Genomic DNA, 21,906 nt, shown 5'->3' on the forward strand with positions numbered 1-21,906 from the left:
TTGAGATCACTATTCTTTTGTCATTATGTTACAATCTTGCTCTTCATTTAACAACTTTGAATTCATCTTAGTTTGGGAAATTATAACTTACATGAATTACCACACCTTTCTGAAAGGTGTGCTCTTACAAAGGATTGGTACTGGAAGTAAAGAAGTTCTAGTACATATACTGATAATAAACAATTTTAATCAACTATACTTGTCAAACTCAATATAATTGGAAGTATGATTCATATGGAATATTTTATAATTTTTATTTATTTTTATTTTATTGTTTTCCCCCAAAGCCCCAGTAGATAGTTGCATGTCATAGTTGCACATCCCTCCACCTGCTGCATGTGGGACGTGGCCTCAGCGTGGCCGGAGAAGCGGTGCCTCTGTGCGCGCCCGGGATCCAAACCTGGGCCGCCAGCAGTGGAGCTCGTGCACTCAACCGCTAAGCCACGGGGCCGGCCCCATATGGAATATCTTAACGACAAAATTCTAGCTAACAATGTGTAGCAAAATGCTAGCTAATTTTACATATAGTAATATATAAAAATGGAAGTTGCATTGGAAGTATATGTAAAATAGCAGCCTATAGACTTTATAGATTTACTTAATAATTATAGACAGGCCGTGGGTACAAAAAAAATTAACGCTTAGTGTTACATTCTTCTCAACATTGTAAAAGTGGTATTTGGGTTTCAATTTACTTTAAGTCAGAGAAATATGAGATTATAGATATTTACATTAATATTTTAAAACTTTTCACATTTCTTGGACCAGTTGCTTGGTTATATGCATGTGTTTACTTTGTGAAAATTCATAAGCTGTACACTTGAGATTTGCATACCTTTCTGTTTGTACTTTATACTTCAATAAAAAGTTTATTTTAAAACATAATTTTCCCCAAATATCTCAGCAGATTAATCGTTCTGAATATACCCAAGAATTAAATCTGTTATATGAGCATTTTTACAGCATAAATGATAAAAGAAAAATGGAGTTGGGGCTTGGTGTTTTTAGGCAGAAAATAATTCTTTAAGGAGAATCATGTCAAATGAATAGTTTTGCCAAATTCCTTCTGGAGTATTGCACAAATGCTAAATGTTGTCTAAATTTGCACACAAAACACCAAGACCAAATTACTTAGGTTGTTTACCATTAAAAACCTAAAATATTTATAAATACTGTCCATCTTTTACTGACATAGAGTCCCCATTGTGGTTTTAACTGTTTGTAACTTTAAAATACAGCCTGGGCCCACGCTGCCTGAGGTCTACCTTTCTGTACCCCTATTAAAATGTGGGCGTTTATGTCACTGCTTAGCCACTTAGAGAGTAACGTTCATATCCACCTGTTGCACAAATGCTTCCAGCAAAAGACAAAGAGGATCTCTGCAAAGAAGAAGGACGTGCAGCAGCAGATTGCGCAGGCGCGGCAGGGAGAAGGCGGCCTGCCCGGCCAAGCCCAAGAGGAGCTGCGGCAGCTGGCGAGCACCCTCGACAGCGTGGAGCACAGCAGGGAGAAGCAGGAACGGCGCATCCAGGTAGGAGACCGGAAGTCAAGGGCTGTGTTAACTTCCGGGTCACCGGTCACGTCTGGTATTAGCGGGAGCAAACGTTTGCGTCCGCGTCTCATTTTCAGCGTTGCGTTAAATATTTACGTGAGTTCTTAAATCATCACATCATCCTTATCGGATGGGTTCTGTAATTCGCCCATTTTGCAAGTGTGGATGCTTAGAGAGAGAGAGAGTTTGAGGACTTTACTCAAAGTCACAGAGCAGTGATCAATTATAAATCCAGGATTTGAATCCACATTTGTCTGAATCCAGATATTGACATTGGATCATTTTATTTTTCCAGGCAGTCCAGCAGCCAAACCTTTATGATTTATTGTGATCTGGACACATGACCTTAAAAAAAAGGTTTTGAATTTTTGCTACCTGCTCACTGCCCGCTCCCCTACCTTCTCTCTCTCCCTTTCATTCTTTCTTCTTTTGAGAGAAATTAGGAGGTATTTTTTTTCCTTTGTTCCTTATCTGTATGTTAAGTAATGTCCTTAGATTCATAGGACTTTACAGCTGATAGAAAACTCAAGAGTCCTAGTCCACACATCTTCTTTTTGTAGATGAATTGAGACTCAAAAGGGAAATTCTTATAGAAGACATTAGACTCATCTATATTTAGTGTAACTGTGTGAAATTTGAGCTGAGAGTTAACTGGAAGTTGACACCCTAACAAATGAACAGAAATGTGACAATATTTTGTGACACACTTTGATAACTCATAACATGATACGTTATTTATTTTTTCAAATGTAGGTCACCTTAAGAAAATGGGAGAGATTTGAAACAAACAAAGAGACAGTGGTCAGATACCTTTTTCAAACAGGTTCCAGCCATGAACGCTTCTTGAGTTTTAGCAGTTTGGAAAGCTTATCTTCAGAACTGGAACAGACAAAGGTATATTAGTAAGACCATAGAGTCCCTCGGTACTCATTATTGAGAAGAAAAGCTGTGTTTCTACTCCCTTATTACTATTAATTATTATAATCATTCATTTAATCGATACTTATTGTTTATTTATGATTCACTCTTCAACACTCTGGTCAAGTTGCTCTGGGGAATGAAAACATAAATAAGATTTAAACATCAAACGAGAAAGTTTTCATTAAAGTGGGAAATGGTTAGTTCCCTAATGGATGAATACGTTAAAAAAAATCTTTCTGAAAGCAGTGATACTTTTAACTGAGGCTTAAAGGGCAGATAAGACATGGAAAAGCAGAGTTTAGGGCAGAAAATGGGCATTCTTGTAATGGGAAATGGCATGAAAATTAAATGTGTTAGATATGGGGTTCTATGTTGTAAAGCAGAAAAATGGAAGTGAAATTGTTAAGGAAAGTTGGGCCACATCACAAAGTCTCTTGAAGGCCTAAAACGTTGCTCTCTAGGCAACATGGAGCCCTTGAAGGTTTGTAAGAAAGAGAGTCACGTGATCAAAACTGTACTTTAGGGAGAGGAGTTTGTAGCAGGTGTGGAAAATAGAAAGGGTGAAAGCCTGAAGTCATGGGATCCAATTAGAAAGTTATTGCATGTGTGCGTTAATATGGACATGAGTTAGGGTAATGGGGATGACAGTGGGGCCAGATGCAAGAGACAGAGAGTGAAGGAAAAGAAGGTGACACCCAAGGTTCGGAGCCTGACAGAGACAGTGGGAGTGAGATGGGAACCTGAAGGAGTAGCTCTTAGTGGAGAGAGATGACCAACTCATTTTGGACGTACTGAGTTTGAGGCTCCAGTGGGACATCCAAGAGATGATATGTAGTAGGTGTCACTTGGTGAGCTCAAGCCTGTAAACTCAAATGCTTTGGGCACTCAGAGCAGACCTATGCATTTGTACGAAGCATTAAGAGGAGTTGTACAGGTTCTTTTGGTTCCTGTTGCACGTATTTTGGATTTACAGAAAGACTGAATTAGTACAGAAATGTGTTAGCCAATGTATAAGAAAGAGGACTCTTACCATCCTTCCATGGTCTTTAGCAAGTAAACCCTGTGCTCCTGTGTTTTTTTTTTGTGTGTGTGAGGAAGATCAGCCCTGTGTTAACACCTGCCAATCCTCCTCTTTTTTTTGCTGAGGAAGACTGGCCCTGGGCTAACATCTGTGCCCATCTTCCTCCACTTTATATGGGACACCGCTACAGCATGGCTTGCCAAGCAGTGCGTCGGTGCGCGCCTGGGATCCAAACCGGCGAACCCCGGGCCGCCGCAGCGGAGCGTGTGCGCTTAACCACTTGCGCCACTGGGCCGGCCCCTGTGCTCCTGTTTTCTTACCAATAAAAGGCTTCTCTGTCTCTCATACTGCTAATTATTTTATTATTTCTCCTATTATTAACTCAATGAGGAGTGTGAAGTTTTGTAAGACCATAGAATCTTTCAATTTTGTATAATTTTCATCAGCCATTTAAATAGAATATTATTTTTAATTTTAATTATATATTAAGTATATACCAGATGTCTTTTATAAATACAAACCTATTTATTGGGTTAATTATCATATGAGGGCTCCACTCAGTTCCATCCAGGCTTTCTGACACCCTGTGGCTCTGATCCTTTTGAATTGGTTTATCAGCTGTAGATGAAACAAATGTAACCTTTTTAGTCTTATTACTAAAATTCTGCTTAGCCAATAATCTCGCATATTTTGGGGTTGATTTAATAATGTGAGCTAACATTTACTGAACATATACTATATGCTGGTCTAATCACTTGATGTTTATCATCTTCTTTAATCCCCAAAACAATCCTAAAGAATAGGTACCATTATTAATCCTGCTGTATAAATGAGGAATGTAAAATACAAAGTTGTTAATGAACTTATCCAAGATCTCACGATTACAAACTGGTGAAGTTGGGATTCAAACCCAAGAGGTCTGAGTCGAGAGCCTACACCCTTAGCCACTACATGATATTTTCATTACAAAGCAGAGCCACTTTACTAATTGTTTATGTATGCTACCACACAAGCATGTGTAATATAGAATAATTGTTCTCCACTTCTTTGCTCACTTGACATTGTTAATACAACCTTCATTGAAGTTGTAACCATTGAGTGGTTGCGCTGTGGAACTTGAGTACTCTCTGTCTGCCAGTGTGTGGTAGGCTGTTCATGGCAATATCATGTTTAATCTTCACAACAAAGCTTTACGGGTGAGGAAATGAAAATTCAGAGAGTTATGAGGCTCAAGATCACACACAGCTGGTGAAGGCGAGAGCCTGGTTTCAATTCCAGACCTACCTAGTGCCAGAGTCCATTCTTCCTTGCTGCATCCTGCTGCCACTATGTATCTTCTTCTTAAGACTTAGAGATAAAGCCTTACAACGTTATTCTATTTTTGTTGAATTTGGTTTTGATCAACATCATTCTGTTCTTTGGCTTCCACTACGCTGTGCTCTGCCCATACGTGGCTCCCACAAAAGGCTCTTAGTTGGAACGTATATAAGCATTTTCAAACAACACTCTGCTTTCTCCATGTATTTTCCTGGGTTCTGAGAAACACTAGGGAGAAAAAAACCACTTTTTTCAGATTCTGTTCATGGGATCCTGAGAGATTATGCTGTGATTCAGTCTTCACAATTGAATCTACAATGACTGTAAGTTCACATATAGCGATAGTGGGTACGTTTAACCACAGAATTTAATGTTGTGACATTAGCAAATATCATATTGTAGGATATTAGAAATCTCTGTACCACAAGGAAGCTGTACTTACTCATTTTTATCCTCTCAATTGCAAGGCACCTCTCTAAGGTAATGTTGATATTTCCAGGAGGACTTTAAGTATTTCAAACATGAAAATACAATAGTATTATGTGGTAACTCTATCTTATGTGGCATTATGTGATAAATCTGGGAGTTGCTTTTTGGCTATCAGAAGTCGGACTTTTAAAAATTATTTACGTCAGATTTCTACATTACCTATTTAGGAGAGGGGAGTTTATGATCAAAATTTAACCTGTGAGATTCTCTACATGAGAAGAAATGAGACACTTAAGTTAATTTCTTCACTCAAGATTACCTCTAGGTTTATCTTTTCTAATTCAATATTCAATATTTTTACCTGACAAAATTCAGGTAGCTAAAATTTACCAGTGCCTCAAACATATTTATTTTCAAATTAAAATAGTTCACTCTTATTGAAAATCAGTGCATGAACTTCATAAAGCATTTTGTCTTCATTTTTACTTGAGGGACATAAAAAAACAATAATAGGTACCTGCCAGAATGCCAGGCACTTACAAATGAAATTACTAATGAAATGCTAACAGTAACCTTACAAGAAAGGCATTACTATCTGTTTTTTACATGAAAGAGCCTGAAAAGTAGTTCAGCAAAGTCAAACAGCTAGTAATTAGCAAATCCAGGATTCTAGTCCAGGTTTGGCTGATTCAAACTTATCTTCTTTTCATCATCATAGTATATGCATATAAAGTAAAGGAGATTTAACGGCATTAAGATTAGATTATATGTCTCTTCAGAGAATTAGTTAACAAAATGTTTCTTGAAAGATCAGTGATTCTCTGGATTGGCTAAGATATTCTTCAATTAAATAAACAAATATTTATATTCATTGGCCTAGATATCTATCATCTTTATGATTGAAAAAAAATCAATCACTGTTGATCCAATTGCCCAAACTAGCCTGTAATAAACTGACATATTTGTGGATAAGTTAACTATTGTAAGGCAGCTTAGAGTTCTAAACAATAAACCCAAACCAGGAAAAAATGGAGAAAACATTTTTGTGAGAGTTGTTTGATAACTATGAAGGTAGTTATCCAACTCTGAAGGTCTGGTGGTGTATATAAAATGAAAATAATTCAGCAAAGTGTCTATTTTGGTCATGAGGAAAATAAATCTCTTTCATTGCTAAGAATATTATGTGCCAATATTCATACATGTTTGAATCTGTCTATTCATCCATCCATCTATTCTGGGGGAGACTCTGCAGTATATGTAATTTGTTGGAGGCCAGAGTTGAACAGAAGATGCCTTCTTAACATTTATAATATCTTTTTCTAGGAGTTTTCTAAACGCACAGAAGGTATTGCAGTCCAGGCTGAGAATCTTGTGAAGGAAGCTTCAGAGATACCACTTGGGCCCAAGAATAAGGAGCTGCTTCAACAGCAGGCCAAGTCAATCAGAGAGCAAGTCAAAAAATTAGAAGGCACACTTGAAGAAGAGTATGTGCTTGACAAGTCCTAAACTTTCTTCTCTGAGATAAAGTTTCACACAGTCTTTCCTGTATATTGTATTGAAAACATTCTTTTAAAATCTCAAAGTGTCTGTGTATTTCAGCATGTTTTGTGGAAGCAACCCACAATTCAGAAGAAAGTATCACCAATACAGAAACCAACATCTATAACAGAGCAGAAAAATATAAGGGATGTGGTTTTTGCATTGTAAACGGATTCTGTTCATGAGAAAGCCATATCTATTAAATTCTGTGGCCTTCATACATTGGAGAGGGAATCTCAAAAAAGAACCAATGTTTAAAATAATTTTTTTTTACTGTATTATTCTGCTGTCACCGATTAGAGAGAAGGGGAGATATTTTGGTTATATAGACTCTAGGTCTAAATATATAAGGCATAGGCCAAGTTTCTCCAACTCCAAGAAGCTCAGAGAGCTTGTTTATAGTGCTTCAATATTCAGATTGTCACTGATTGATATACTATTTCCAAAAATCAGCTTCAAAAATCCATTTTATTTTTAAACGTTTAATGTTTGCTTATCTAGAAAGAATAATTTGGCCTATGGTATCCTGTTATGTACAAAATATACACACAAAAAAATTTGGAAGGGAAAAACATGAGAATATGGCCAATATTCCTCAAAATAATATATGGCTGAACACTTCTATATCAAAGGTTATTTAGTGGCAAATCACTGACATATATTGTTCTTAAGATATAGGACATAATTTCTAAGATGGATTTTAAAATGTAAAATTTGTTTTTAATACTATGAACACCTTGAAATTAACATTGTACATTTGCCTAAACTTTAAAATTTGTTAAATAATTTATTTAAAGCAAATTACGACTTAAAACTTTGAGAACTTTGTATTGAATATTATCCATCAAGGTATGGAAATAGTAAAACTCAGAGTTTATTAGAAAGGAAGCTACTTTTACTAGGAATATCCATTTGAATCTTTATTTCTTTTAAAAACTTGCAATATAACATAGCTTGCATTACCTTACTAATGAAAGCATTAGGCACATCCAGGGTATATATTTGAGACTGCAATATTACTTAATTTGGCAATCGATGATGCCATTGTATTTTTCTTGATGTCTTCAAGTGCCTTTTGGTAAACAGGGAAATTCACTTTTTTTTTTCCTAACCCAAGGACTTATCAGTTCAATGATATACTGTTTCTTAGTCTTTTTCTAAACTGAAAGCCATAATTACATGATTATGTACTCTTATCTAATACAAACTGGGAATCTGTAGTTGAAATTTCTTCACTAGATTTATTACAAATAAAGCCCACGTTGTCTAAAAGCAGTTAGGGTGCTCATGTACAAGAATTCATGAAAGTCTTTTGGAACCAAGACTGTAGTAACATCTAAGAATAGTGGAAATGGTTATAGACTGTGGATTGCGGGCTTAGCTCTAATGATACATACAGTTCCTGCATGGCAAGTGGGGTTCAAATTACAAGATCTATATTGATTCATCAAGATGCATTTTATAAAGATCTTTGAATATAAAGCATCATTGCAGTACCTCTCCTCTAAGAACAAGAGGAACATGACCACAAAAGTAGACAGCAAAAAAACTGTGTGCACTATAATCTATGCGGGCAGTTGACTAAAATAGAGTTTAACTTAATTGTATATGGATTCAAACCCATTTGGACCCAGCAATATTTTATTTGAAGCACAATTCCATTTATAACATAGCGTAGATGCTACCTCGTTAAATGTCCAATCTCAGAGGAGATAGAAAGACTTGAGGCCTGACTGACTACTCAGATCAAATGCGCATTTTTTTCCTTTTCAAATAGTTTCAACTTCAACATGGTCACAAATGTCTTCACTATCTTTTCACCTGGTGATTTAAAGGAAAATGTATTGTTGTTCTCAATTAAAATACTGCATTTTATTTACTTAATTTGGTTAATTTTAGTATTAAAACCATGGAAATGGTGAAAAACAAGTGGGATCATTTTGGCAATAATTTTGAGAGCCTGTCTGTCTGGATTACTGAGAAAGAAAAAGAACTCAATGCTTTGGAAACTTCATCATCTGCCATGGACATGCAAAACAGCCAAATTAAGGTGACCTGCTCACACGTTACATTTATAATCCATGTCTAGCTTTTAAGAACTCCCTTCTTACATTTCATCAAATGCCATTTGGCCCCAGGACAAATCTTTCTTTGCTATGTGACTATTAAAATTAAATCCTCACAAAATGCTGAGCTGAGAGGTCTTGACTGATACTGGGCAACAGTTTATAGATGGAATTATGTATTAATATTGTCTGACTTATGCATTCAAAATCAATATTGTGTGCAATATCATTAAAATGTTTTTATGGTTACATTATTCTTTTCCTTGATTTTGAATTAACCCCATTGGAGTGCTCTGTTGATTCATTTATATAACATGAAATATATTCATCATCTACAGCTATACTTTATAAGAACTATTCTAAATATCTAGCCCAAGTATTAGTAGTATTTACCCTCACAAGCCACAAGGAGGAGAAGTTACTTTCTTTAGGTGAAGCAATCAGACTCCATTGCTCTAGAGCTTTCTTTCATGATGACCTTGGGGGCATGGACTGAGATGCTCTGATACTTCAGCTCTCCCAGCTCCAAAATAACCATGTGCATAGACTATCATCATCCACTTCATTCAAATCGTTTAAGAAAAAATGGGTTGAATGAAATGAGTTCTGAGTGTTCAGATCTCTTTCTTTTATATAATTTTTATACAACACATTTGCAAAATGCAACTTCTTTTTCGATCTCAGCTCATTTTTTTGGAATGGGAAAACCCTCCGCCATTTCATTCGATTAAATATAGTAAAATAAATACCAAGGTGAGGGAACATTTCACATTGTAATTCAGAACAAGTCATTACCATGTGCGCAGTGGGAGGGTGCGATGTTGCTAAGCTGAGATGACATGCTGTGCAGAGTATCCTGGTCTATCACACATCTTTTGCAATCAAGGATACATGGAGTCTGGTATATGCAGCCTGCTTATGTCTCGTGTGATATACTAGGAAAAAGTAGATGTCAAGCGGTTAAAGAATATTCTTGAAATATGTTTAATCTTTAAAACTGTTTTTAAAAGCTGTCATTTAATCATTTTCAATAAATTCTAAGAAAACAAAGAATAGCATATTTAAATAGTTTTGTCTGAAAAAGTTCCTTTCAAAAATGTTTGACATACACTTTTTAACTTATCTTTTCTATAATTCATTTTACTGTTATTTAAACCTTAATTGCAGGACTTCTGAAATATATCAGTGATCAAATGTCATCACATTGTTACTCTTTGCAAAACAAAATGATTACACAGTAGCATTCAATTGTGGATTTTCATGCCATCAGACTAGAAACAGATTTTAGTATTCTAATGTAACATTTTGAAAACTATCTAAAAATGTATTAAATGAATATGAATAGCAGGAAAGATGTATTTGCTAGAAATAAGCAAAGATGGAGTGGAATAGATTGTACAATGGAATTGGGGCTGATAAGTTTATGTTCTATTTCCAAACAGAAGACTACTTTAAGGGAAATATTAAAAATACAGTGACACCTATCATAGTGTTTTCACTTTAAAACAACTTTAGGATTAAAATTAATAAAGCATTTGTATTGTTGCAAAGACCTTTATCTCTAAGCCCATTTTTGTTTTTTATTCCATGCTATTCCAAATTGGCTGATTTCTTATTCCTAATTGATAATTTACAAATGATAAGAACGTATACTGGGTTCATTTTCCACCTTCTCTTCTTGGATTAGAAAAATTTTTGCCAAAATCCAACAATATGATTATATAGTTTGCATTTATGAATTTATTGCTAACATGTATTAATCTAAGAACTAAGAGCTCTGATCTTAACTAAGATTGTTCCACTGAGATGCTATGGCATGTAGAACAATTACTGGCACATAGGAGACACTCAATATATATTTGTTGAATTTATGAGTAATTTTTCTAAAAAATACCATCTTAAAAAAACAGCAAAATGCAGAAAGATTGTATTAATGCTCAAACAACAAATATCTATCAGATATACCATGTAGTCATGCATATGAAAAATAAAAATAAATGATACATAACCAGCACTAACTGATGTAAGTTATTTCTGAAGGTTTCATTGAGACAGAAGTTATTTCTGACTATGTTGTCTCATCTAGACAGAAGTCACACATTTATTTTTTTCCTAGGGTAAGAGTATTTTTCGTATAAATTATTTGAAACTGAAACTTATCTGAATTTTTGGCTTTATTTTGATTGAATGATTTGGCTCTTTTTCTCAGAGAAATAATTTTATTCTCTTGTACATAAATAAGCCTCTATGTTTATGACTGACACCCCGCACACACACAGAGACACACAAACACACACACACACACATCCCCAGTGTCTTTCAGCACTTCTCACTTGTTGGCTAGTATATAAAATATCCTCCTTCCCCAGATGGATATTATAGCATGTAGACTCTTTACTGTAGAGTCCACAGCTGATGACTATAAAGCACCATTTCACAGAGTGGAGCCCGGGATCAGCAGCAGTGGCTTCATTTGTTAATTGTTAGAAGTGGTTAGAGATGCAAAGTCTTGGCCTACCTTAGACCTGCTGAGGCTGAGTCCCTGCAGATGGGTGCCAGGTGATCTTAAAGTATTCCAAATTTGGAAACCACTGGCATAAAGAATAGATGAGCAATTTGAAAAGACTAGGTTTAGCTAGAAGTGGAATCAGAAAAGCTTTTAGTTTGTTAAAATATGAAATAGCTACATTTTGGGAAAGTTAAGTGAATGTCAATATTAGCATTCCTATAAGTTATTGGAACACACTGCTGCCCAGATCAGTTGGTTAAAACACTTCATTCAAAAGATAAGCAGAGAATTCTCTGTACCTTCAGAGATGCTGCAAGAGTTCCAAGGACCTCTCCCTGTTTACTTCCCTGCAAGCAGGAGTAGCTACTTCTCTATTCTCTTTCCACTGAGCACGGCCACTATTCGTTTGTATTTTTTAGATGTTGCCTGCATATCTATTCTCCCCAAACGAGGTCAGGAAATACATGTTTGTTCTTAGCTACTCTCTAATGGTCCAAGTATGTTGAAATGTCAGTTAAGGAAAATTCTGATTTTCTCTCTCTGCAGATAATTGTATCATTTTAGGAAGGCAAGCTTGCTCAGCCTACATTGTCATTTTTCTTGTTTTAAATATTAGGTCATAATTCAGGATATAGAGAGTAAGATCAGCAGCATTACAGAACTAGAAGAAGAAGCTCACTCTTTTGCCCAATTTATTACCACTGGGGAATCTGCTCGAATCAAAGCCAAGCTAACACAAATAAGAAGGTACTGGGAAGAACTTCGAGAACACGCACAGTGTCTGGAAGGAACAATTCTGGGACATTTATCTCAGCAGCAAAAATTTGAAGAGAATCTTAGAAAGGTGAGAATTGGTCCATGCATGTTAAACTTACCTGTTTCATTTCCTTTATGGCAAAGTACAATAAATAGTTCAGAAATAATGGAATAAATAAAAGTAAAATTTGCCAATCATTTACCAAGTTGTCAATGATGACTAAGTTCATAATTATTTATATGGTACCTTTTTTAAGGGAATATAAAAATGTTGTTATAGGGGCTCGCCCTTTGGTGTAGTGTTAAGTTCACGTCCTCTGCTTCGGTGGTCTGGGGTTTGCAGGTTTGGATCCCAGGCGCGGACCTACACATCGCTCATCAAGCCATGCTGTGGCAGCCGTCCCACATGAAATAGAGGAAGATGGGCACAGATTTTAGCTCAGGGCCAATCTTCCTCAGCACAAAGAGGAGGACCGGCAACAGATGTTAGCCCAGGGCTAATCTTCCTCACCAAAAAAAAAAAAAAATCATCATACATTGTGTTCAGAAAGGCATTAAAGCTTAATTATATTCATTTTAAATGATGGGACACATTGATTTTAGATTTTTTAAAAAAATATATTTTAACATCACATTGAAAGTTATCCAAAAAAGGTAGGCATTCTGCTTCCTCAGTAACTTTTCTGCCTTAATGTATATTTTCCAACAATTATTTTTATATTTCACCAATGTTTTAGATCCAGCAGTCTGTGTCTGAATTTGAAGATAAACTTGCTGATCCAATTAAAATATGTTCTTCAGCTACAGAAACATACAGAGTTCTCCAAGAACATATGGTAAGAGTACGCTTCAACATTTCTGCTTATTTATCAAATCAGAAATTTGATAATTCCTGCTTGAAAACAGTACATATTTTTATGAGTTAAAATTGAAAAGATTTTTATATTACTTGAGGAATGATATAGATCAAACGTATTCACTTTATATAATAAGAAACAGGAGTAGGCAAATTAGATTTCATGAAAAATGTATATTAAAGGAGTATTCATCTAAAATGTATTTCTCTGTCTTAATTAGAGAGTGTAACTTTTTCAGATTATAGCTTTAATAAACCCTGTTACCTCTTGCCAGTATTATAAAAAATCTTATGTGCAGAAAAAAAACATATGTGTGTGGCACATTTCAGATTTTAATCCACTACACTCAGATGTGCAAAGAATATGGTATCACGGACCTTTTTCCAATGACTGGCTTTTTTCGTCTGGCCCCTGAGCTGGTGACCACTGGGAGGTGTTTCCCAAAGTAAGAAACAGATGCCTCAGGTAGAATTTAGGAGAAGGAACAAAGGGGTAGAATCATGCACAAAGAAATACTAAAAAGAAACGTGTGTTAATTAATAAACATAAACATATATGTTAGTCCTATTACATGTGCCTGCATGTATATACATATATGCAGAGGGAGGGGCTGCAGTGACAGAAAGCAAGCAATTGACGAAGACACATCTGAAATGGGGGTGGCATTTATATTGTGTGACTATTTATAATAAGAATGCACTTTTGTGTTACTTATGTAATTTTTAAAAAGTACTCCTAAAATGAGGAAAATTGAATGTGGTGGAATTATTTTAATAGACAACTAAGTTAATAATTGAGTACCAAAGAGGGTAATATTCTATTTTTTTCTAATATTTAGATTTCTCAAAGCAAGTTATTTTTCTCTGCCTTGGTTTGTTGATCTGTTAAATGGGAATAATGAAAGAACATACCTTTTAGAGGTCTTAAGAAGATTAAATGAATTGATGTATGAAATGTACGTTAACACAGAACCTGCCACATTCTAAGGCACCCTGATCGTTAATATCATTGTTGATTCCTAACATCAGCTACCTCAGCCATAACTTCCCGTAAATTATAGCATGTTACATGTAGCCCTTGTAAATTAGGAATAGAGTTTTTCAAAATACTCATATGTTTGGCATAAAATGAATAATATTTTTCACAAATGATTTGAATCGTTAAGGGAAGGTTGAAATTACTCACACATACAGCAACAAATTTTTATTTGAGGAATAGTCTATTCTCATTTTTGATTTCTGCATTGGTGAAGTAACTTTCTCCTCGCTTTCGCTATGTCTTGCTGAAAATCATGAGCAGAGATATTTTTTAGCACCATTGCTGTTTATTATGACTGAGGGAAAATGTTTAGTGAGAATGGATCTCAAAGGAAAAGTAGGTCTTGTTTCTGGATGCTTTGTTTTCATTGCACTGCTTTTGCCCTCTCGTCAGGATCTCTGTCAGGCGGTGGAATCGCTGACCAGTACGGTGGCAGCTTTCGCAGCCAGTGCCCGGAAGGTCGCTGACAGCGGCTTCTCCATCCAGGAGGCTGCGGCCCTGCAGCAGAGATATGAGGCGATGCTGAGTCGGGCTAAGGAGAGACAGACTGTGCTGGAGAACCTGCTGGCCCACTGGCAGAGGTGAGCAGCCTTTCTTCCTGAGTTGGGTGCATGGGTTTCAATAACCTCTCTTAAATAGGAAATTCTGGACCAGCTGCTCTTTAAGTGATGGGAAATAATCAGCCCAGATGTAAGATATGTCAACTCATCTGTCTAATATGGGAAACTCTTGATCTTCATTATGAGATGAAGATCTCTGAGGGTGGAGAGGATGTATTTGTATCTTTGCATATTACACAAATATAAACACGTGTGCAAGTACATTCATGAAAGGAAAAGAGTGTTTTTTTGTACCTTCACATTTAGGTATAAGATAACCAACATTGTATTATTTGTAATGGGTAGTGTTGGACCCTCCAACTTCAGAAAGATTTAGTTTTCTAGTAGGATAATTTTGGATGAACTTGTTTCTTATCTCTGCTTTCTTTAGGCTAGAGAAAGACCTGTCAACCTTCTTGACCTGGTTAGAGAGGTGTGAAGCTATAGCCAGTTCCCCAGAAACGGACATTTCTGCAGACAGAGTCAAAGTGGAGAGTGAACTTCAGTTAATACAGGCAAGTTCAAGAGAGTGTGAGGACAATGAAACGCTCTTTGTTATTGTTGCATTATAAAAGGAAAAACAAGAACAAAACTCTCTCCATACAATTTAACTTCTTGTTTTGGTTTTGTGATCCTAAATAAAAGAACATCTGTGACCTGAAGGAGAAGGTCATGGTGAACTTCGTGATGATCAATTTCCATGATGTATTAGAAAATCCTGTAATATAAGGCCTGGCATTTGAATACAAATTATCTGGGAGGAGAGTTGAGGGAGGAATGAGTAGAAACATAGATGAGACAAAGTTGACCATCAGTGAATAATTTTTTGAAGCTAAGTATTAGCTATATTCTTTTACTTTTGTATTTGCATGAATTTTTGGTAATGAAAAAGTTTTTTAAGAGAAAAGGAATACAAAGTAGAAAGAAGTCGCAGTAATGATTATTTTCAAGCAAGACAGAAAAAAATGAATGAGCACAAATGCAGATGATATAAAGACAAAGAATACTAGCTTATTACATCCTTGAAGAAGCCAACTTTTTAAACTTAAAAGAATCTTAAAGTATTATTGAAACTACAGACAATTACTTATATCTGGAGATTAATAACTTGCTTTAAGTGATGCTGTCTGTACCAGAAAATTCAAAGAGCAAAATTGCTTCTCAAAAGAGATTTATTATATAACAGAATTATACCCCAACTTTCTCCCATCACCTTTTATAAGACATTTAAGAGGAAGCTAGGGTTTTGCTTTTCATAATTGCTTCTCTAAAAACTCCACTCAGAGGGGCCAGCACCACGGCCTAGTGGTTAAGTTTGGTGTGCTTTGCTTCAGCAGCCTGAGTTGGGTTCCTGGGCATGGACCTACACCACTCGGTAGCGGCCATGCTGTGGCGGCGACCCAAATACAAAATAGAGGAAGATTGGCACAGATGTTAGCTCAGGGAAGATCTTCCTCAGCAAAAAGAAAAATTCCATTAGAGAGTATCTATAGCATCTGAGCCTATCACCCCATCTTCAGATTTTCTCCTTCCTTGACTTTGAGGGTTCCCCATACTCCTGGTCCTCCTGCCTTTTCAGTTTATTAAACATTGATGTTCTACATTAATCTCCCGAAGAGTCCGTGCTCAGAAACCTCCAATGACTGTCCTGCCTGAGGATAAAGGTAATCTTCAGTCCACAATCTGGTGTTTATCTTCTTATAAATACTGTGTGAGGTGTTCTAAGAGGGGACATGACAGCTCCTCTTCTTAAAAATAACACAAACATATCTGGCCATATAAAATTGAATTCCTACGTGAGTCTATATGGAAAATAAGTGCTATATGAGTTAGGGAACAGACAGCGGCCTGCAGGCCTCTGTGACTCCTGCATCTGGGCACGGCCTCCCCACTGTGGTCTGAACAATCCTTGTCCATTTCCCACCTCCTGTCCTTGTGTCCTCTGTCCTACTCAGCCTAAGTCCCAATTCTACTCTGTGGTCTTTCCTGTCATCCATAGGCTGTGTACTCCTTCCTCTGGTACCGTTAGTGATTTTGCTTGTATCACACATGTGACCTCACTATGGAGGAGAAACAAAACATTTTCACAGGTATCACTGTGCACCATCTTACACCTATCAATCCATTTAATACCATGTTATGTTGTTAGTATCTTTTTGAGTGTTTATATTTTATCTTTTATTAGATTGGAACCACAACTTTTATGCATCACTCACAGCACCTAAGAGATTCATTGCTTGATTAAAAATAAGTCATCCTGTTGCATTAAGTTCCCCAGTTTGGCCTAATATAGTCTCTAAACAGAGAGGGAGATTATGTCCTCAGTACCTAGAATTGCGTCTCTATTATTGTTAGATATACATTGTTTCCCTTCAGCAATAGTTTTTCTTTGATTCTCTCCCCCTACTCAGTTTCTTCATCCTGAAAGAAATTCTACAGCTTCTAAATTTACCTAACTTAATGTAACTCAGACTCTGGAAAGCTAATTCAGGTTTCAGTAGCATTTTTAATGTTGCATTAGAGGTTAAGTGGATCCATTTCTAAGTCAAGTAATAAAAACTCTCTTTAGCCTGGTCCCAATGACCTCCATTTTGCAAGAATGCAAAGCCTTTGGACAACAACCACCTGTGTCATGTGGTCCTTCCCGGTCAATCATGTTGAGATGAGACCTATAATATATTCCATTTCTCTCAGGCGCTGCAAAATGAAGTTGTATCCCAGGCCTCAATCTACAGCAACCTTTTGCAATTGAAGGAATCACTATTCTCAGTGGCCTCTAAAGATGATGTGAAAATGATGAAACTACATTTGGAGCAGTTGGATGAGAGATGGAGAGATTTGCCACAGATAATTAGCAAAAGGTTGGGTTTAAAAAAAAACTAATATTGTTCACTTTTTAAAATGGTGAGGAATATAAATTACCTAGTATTATTTACTTTTATTTACCCCAACTATTCAGGGGATAATTATGGAAGGAAAGAAAACTACTTTATTTTTCATTTTAGAAATTAAAGTGCTCAAAAAATTAACATTTCTCGTGAACCTCAATTCAAAATTTTAGTCTTACAATGAGTCTTACATATATATTAAATGGGGTAAAAAAGGATTAAATTTTAATTAATTAAATGATTAACAATTGGTATCTATACCCTTCTGATATGCCAGAAAACATTTTTTTTTCCCTTAAATTTGTATTGCTTATCCATGTGATCGTGGATAAAGTATTTAACCTTTCTGGTCACTTTTTTAATTCATTGGTTCAGCAAATACTTATTAAGTTTCTAAAATGAGTAGAGTATTACTCTTCTATGTGTTAAGGGTAGTGATAGTAAACAAAGTTCCACTCTCTGCTTTCATGGAGCTTGTATTTGTTCCACTGTTTATTCATTCATTTATTCAATCAATTGGCAAATGTTTATTAAGTACCTGCTGAGTACCAGGCACAATAACAAATGCTGGAACCCCAAAAATAAATAAAACTTGGACTCAAGTATTTTACACATCAGCATGAGGATAATAAGGAAGCTCATGAGAGCGGTGAGCACAAAATAATTGTGGGAACCAAAAAAAGGGACATTTGGATGGGTTCAGGAAAGGCTGACAGAAGGGTTTGGTGCCAACTCTTGGAAGATGAGTCATTTTCTATAAAATAGAGGAGGATCTTCCCTCTGCCTCTCTCACAGAGGGAAAGCAAAGGGCTTTTAAAATGACACAAATGTGTGAAGGCATTCAAAATAGAATGTATGCATGTAAAGATAATGTATAGAATATTTTGTAAGGAGTAAAACATGAAACTATTTAAAAAGTTGAACTTTGGAATCATTGTACTGAATATTAGTATTTGATTAAGGTATTATTCATAATGCTAGTTTTGGATTCTGACCTCAGATCACCTATTGTTCATCAATCTAATTCATCAATTACACAAGCATTGAATGACCCTGACCACATGCCAGCACCACCTTTCTAGGTTGCTGGAGATGGAGTAGTAAGCAAGGCAGGTAAAGTCCTGTCTCTCAGTGAGTGGGGAGTACAGGTGTGGGGAATAAACAAGTAATTAAACAAATGAAAGAACAAGACTCTTCCGGGTGGTAAGTAATATAAAGACAACAAAATAGGGTAACATGGCAGAGACTGTAGAGTGATGCATCTTTAGACTGGGTGGTCAAGCAAAGCCTCTCAGGGGACATGACATCTGATTAAGGGGACATCTGGTTAAGATCTGAATGCTATGCAGGAAGCAGACTCATGGTGCGTTGAGGGCAGAGCATACAGGCAGAGGGAGCAAAAGGGGCAAAGGCTGTCAGGTGGTAATGAGCTGAGATGTTGGGGAAGCAGAGGGGTCAGTGGCAGTGTGGGGCAGTGCCGTATCAGATGAGGTCAGAGAAGTTGATAGACCACATTATAGACCACAGAAAGGAGTTTTGGTGTCTTGTCTTCCTAAGTGCAACAGGAAACTGCCCCCATGTTTAAGCTGGGCAGACAATGTTCTGATAACATTAAAATAATTTCTCGCTATCTGGAGAGTAGATTATAGGGAGGCAATGGTGGCAGGAAGGAGACCAGTTTAGGAGGCTGTTGGAGGTCAGGCAAGAGATGAAGAGATTTAGACCAGGGTGTGGAAATGGAGAGAAGAGTCAGAATATACCATGTGGGGTGCTGACAAGATATGCATAGATCAGATGTGGTAGTAAGGAAATGCAGGGGTGAAGAATGACTCCTAGGCCCATCTGGGTGGATGGTGGTACCGTTAACTGACACAGGGAAAATTGTGAGAGAAACAGGGTTCGAGGAGTAGAAAACATCAAGAGCTCTGGTTTGTCCATGCATGACAACATCACTTTTGCCCTTGGTTAAGCTTATTTCAAAAACATGTCATTAACTTGTTACCAAGTAAGGGTCCCCTGCCCGATGCCCATAGAAGCCAATACCATGACACCAACTTTTGAGAAAAGAAAAGGCTTTATTGCGAGGTCGACCAGCAAAGAGACAGGAGGCAAGGCTCTCAAATCTGTCTCCCCAATCCAAGGTTTGGTGTGAAGTTTGAGGAGTTAGGGGCAGAAGCTGACTGGCTAGTCTTGACTCAGTCCATATATGGTATCCAAGCTGCTAGAAGCCAGATTTTCCTTACTGAAGGACTTCTCACTTCATAAAGGGCTCAGGTGGCACCATTTCTGAAGATTCTTGGTTCCAGGGTCATCCTGGGGCTGTGGGCTCCCACCTGGCACATGCGCAGTGCTGTCTCTGTTGCTGAGCAGTTTGATCAATCAACAACCTGTTTTAAGGCAGCAAAACCAGTTTAAGTTAGTCAATGTTTTATACACTGTTTCAAACTCTCTGTTCATTCATGGGACATTTTAACTTTAACACCTTTCTCCACATAGGATTAATTTTCTTCAGTCAGTGGTTGCTGAACACCAGCAATTTGATGAACTGCTGCTTTCCTTTTCTGTCTGGATTAAGCTGTTTCTCAGCGAATTACAGTCTACTTCTGAGATAAGCATAATGGACCATCAAGCATCTCTCACTCGGCACAAGGTAAAGTGCATTCTTTTAAGACTGAAGAAGAATTTATTCATAAAAGGGAGCTCTTGAATTATAAAGGGATGCAACGTTTTAAAAAATACTTGGTAGCAATTTAACTTTGCATTCATATGTAAATTTTTAAATAATTGAGCATATGGGTCCAGGCAGTGTGTTATGCAGATAAGACCAATTCAGATAAAATAGGCCACCACCTCAAGACACTGTTTCTTAAGCAGAACAAATGATTTCTAGGGTGAAGTAATGAGAATGTTCACTTTTAAGCTTTCTAGTTTATTTTGTTCCAATACTGAAAACTGATATTGAATTCCAATGTTTTAATGATATATTGTTATTCTGAATTACTATTTATTTTGAAAGTTATTTAAAATTTATTATTTATTTTTCTTATTTATAAATTATGCATAATATCTATTATGGGATCAAAAAAATTTTTTAAATCAGATATGGATCAAGTTTTGGGATAGTTGGTGATAAGCTATATAATAAGCTTATAACAATATTTAATGATAAAACATTTAGTATTTATTGAGTGCTCACTCTATGCTGGGTTTGCTCATTGGTTTTACCCAGAGGAAAAGTACCTTTTCATACCTTCGTGACCAGAGGTAGTTTTATGACTTGGAGCAAGTTGCCCAAGGAAGTTAGGCTCCAACCCTTCAAGGAAACCGGGAGATAGGGGCGCTATCTTCCTTGATGATTACATTTCAAAAGGATGGCTCCCAGGTCCTTGAGAAAGATATTCTTGAACCCAAAACTGTCCAGAAGCTTTTAAAAAGATTTATATCTCAAAGTGGCAGAGAATGAATTTGTAAGTTTTCTAAAGTAAATGCTCAAAGAAACCCTCTAAAGTTTAGTTATCAAGCTGAGGGGAATATTAAGGCCACTATGGTCCAGATTAAGACGGGTGATAATTTCTTTTAATGGGAACCATGCTAAGATTGTTAGCAGTTCTCTGATAGATTTTAAACATGATTTATTGTGAGCTACTCAAATTTTGTATACAACAGTCTTGCCCAGGTAATCTACATTTCTTTAAAGAGAAGGCAGCTAAAACTCGTGCAGGTTTTTATCTGCCTTACCCAATAGCTCTGAAGAGAGGCTCATGTCCATGTCTTCCCACACTCCTTCCCTACAAGCTCTGTTAGAATTAGTTTTATTAAATATGTATTTTAAAATCTTCCAAAATTTCAATTTCTTTCAACTATACATATAGGTACTATAACTTTTAACTATATGTATGACAAAGCAAGGGCCTGTTGCCCAATGTGCATAGATGCCAATACTAAGGCACCAGCTTTTGAGAAAAGAAAAGACTTTATTGCAAGGTCAACCAGCAAGGAGACAGGAGACAAGGTTTGGGGTGAAATTTTAAGGGATTAGGGAGGGCGGGCTGGAATGAGGAAGTGCTGGCAGGACAGATTTTGACTGAAAGGACTTTAAACAAGACCATTTATAGTAAGGTATGAAAAAGGGCTTTAACACCAGATCTTCCTCTACAATGGAGCCCTTGCTCCTGAAAAGGGTCCAGCTTTCAAGTTCCGGTCATGTCCTCATCTTTTGGTTCCATGGGGGGAGAAGCTTTGGTTCTGGATGTTATTTCAGGTCAAAATTTTTTGCTCTGTCCATGCTCCAGCTACATGACTCGTATTTTTGGCTTATTGCCCTGCAAGATAACTTTAACATTCTGTTATTGATATAATATGGCCAGTTTGAACTGGTCCTGTGGTGACATATGTACATGTACATATATACTTT

The 21,906-nt window shown here is 36.6% G+C and overlaps 1 protein-coding gene across 1 annotated transcript in view; it reads left to right on the plus strand.

Annotated features, from left to right (window-relative positions):
- SYNE1 (spectrin repeat containing nuclear envelope protein 1) overlaps positions 1 to 21,906 on the plus strand; it is a 430,148-nt gene that overhangs the window by 149,190 nt on the left and 259,052 nt on the right. The window contains exons 28-37 of the mRNA XM_058534130.1: positions 1,361 to 1,531; positions 2,306 to 2,446; positions 6,564 to 6,724; positions 8,679 to 8,829; positions 11,971 to 12,198; positions 12,848 to 12,946; positions 14,399 to 14,586; positions 14,996 to 15,119; positions 17,299 to 17,465; positions 19,989 to 20,142. Coding sequence (XP_058390113.1) covers positions 1,361 to 1,531; positions 2,306 to 2,446; positions 6,564 to 6,724; positions 8,679 to 8,829; positions 11,971 to 12,198; positions 12,848 to 12,946; positions 14,399 to 14,586; positions 14,996 to 15,119; positions 17,299 to 17,465; positions 19,989 to 20,142 — 1,584 coding nt within the window. The remainder of the gene's footprint in view (positions 1 to 1,360; positions 1,532 to 2,305; positions 2,447 to 6,563; positions 6,725 to 8,678; positions 8,830 to 11,970; positions 12,199 to 12,847; positions 12,947 to 14,398; positions 14,587 to 14,995; positions 15,120 to 17,298; positions 17,466 to 19,988; positions 20,143 to 21,906) is intronic.

This window comes from Diceros bicornis, chromosome 39, assembly GCF_020826845.1.
Source record: "Diceros bicornis minor isolate mBicDic1 chromosome 39, mDicBic1.mat.cur, whole genome shotgun sequence".
Lineage (NCBI taxonomy): Eukaryota > Metazoa > Chordata > Mammalia > Perissodactyla > Rhinocerotidae > Diceros > Diceros bicornis.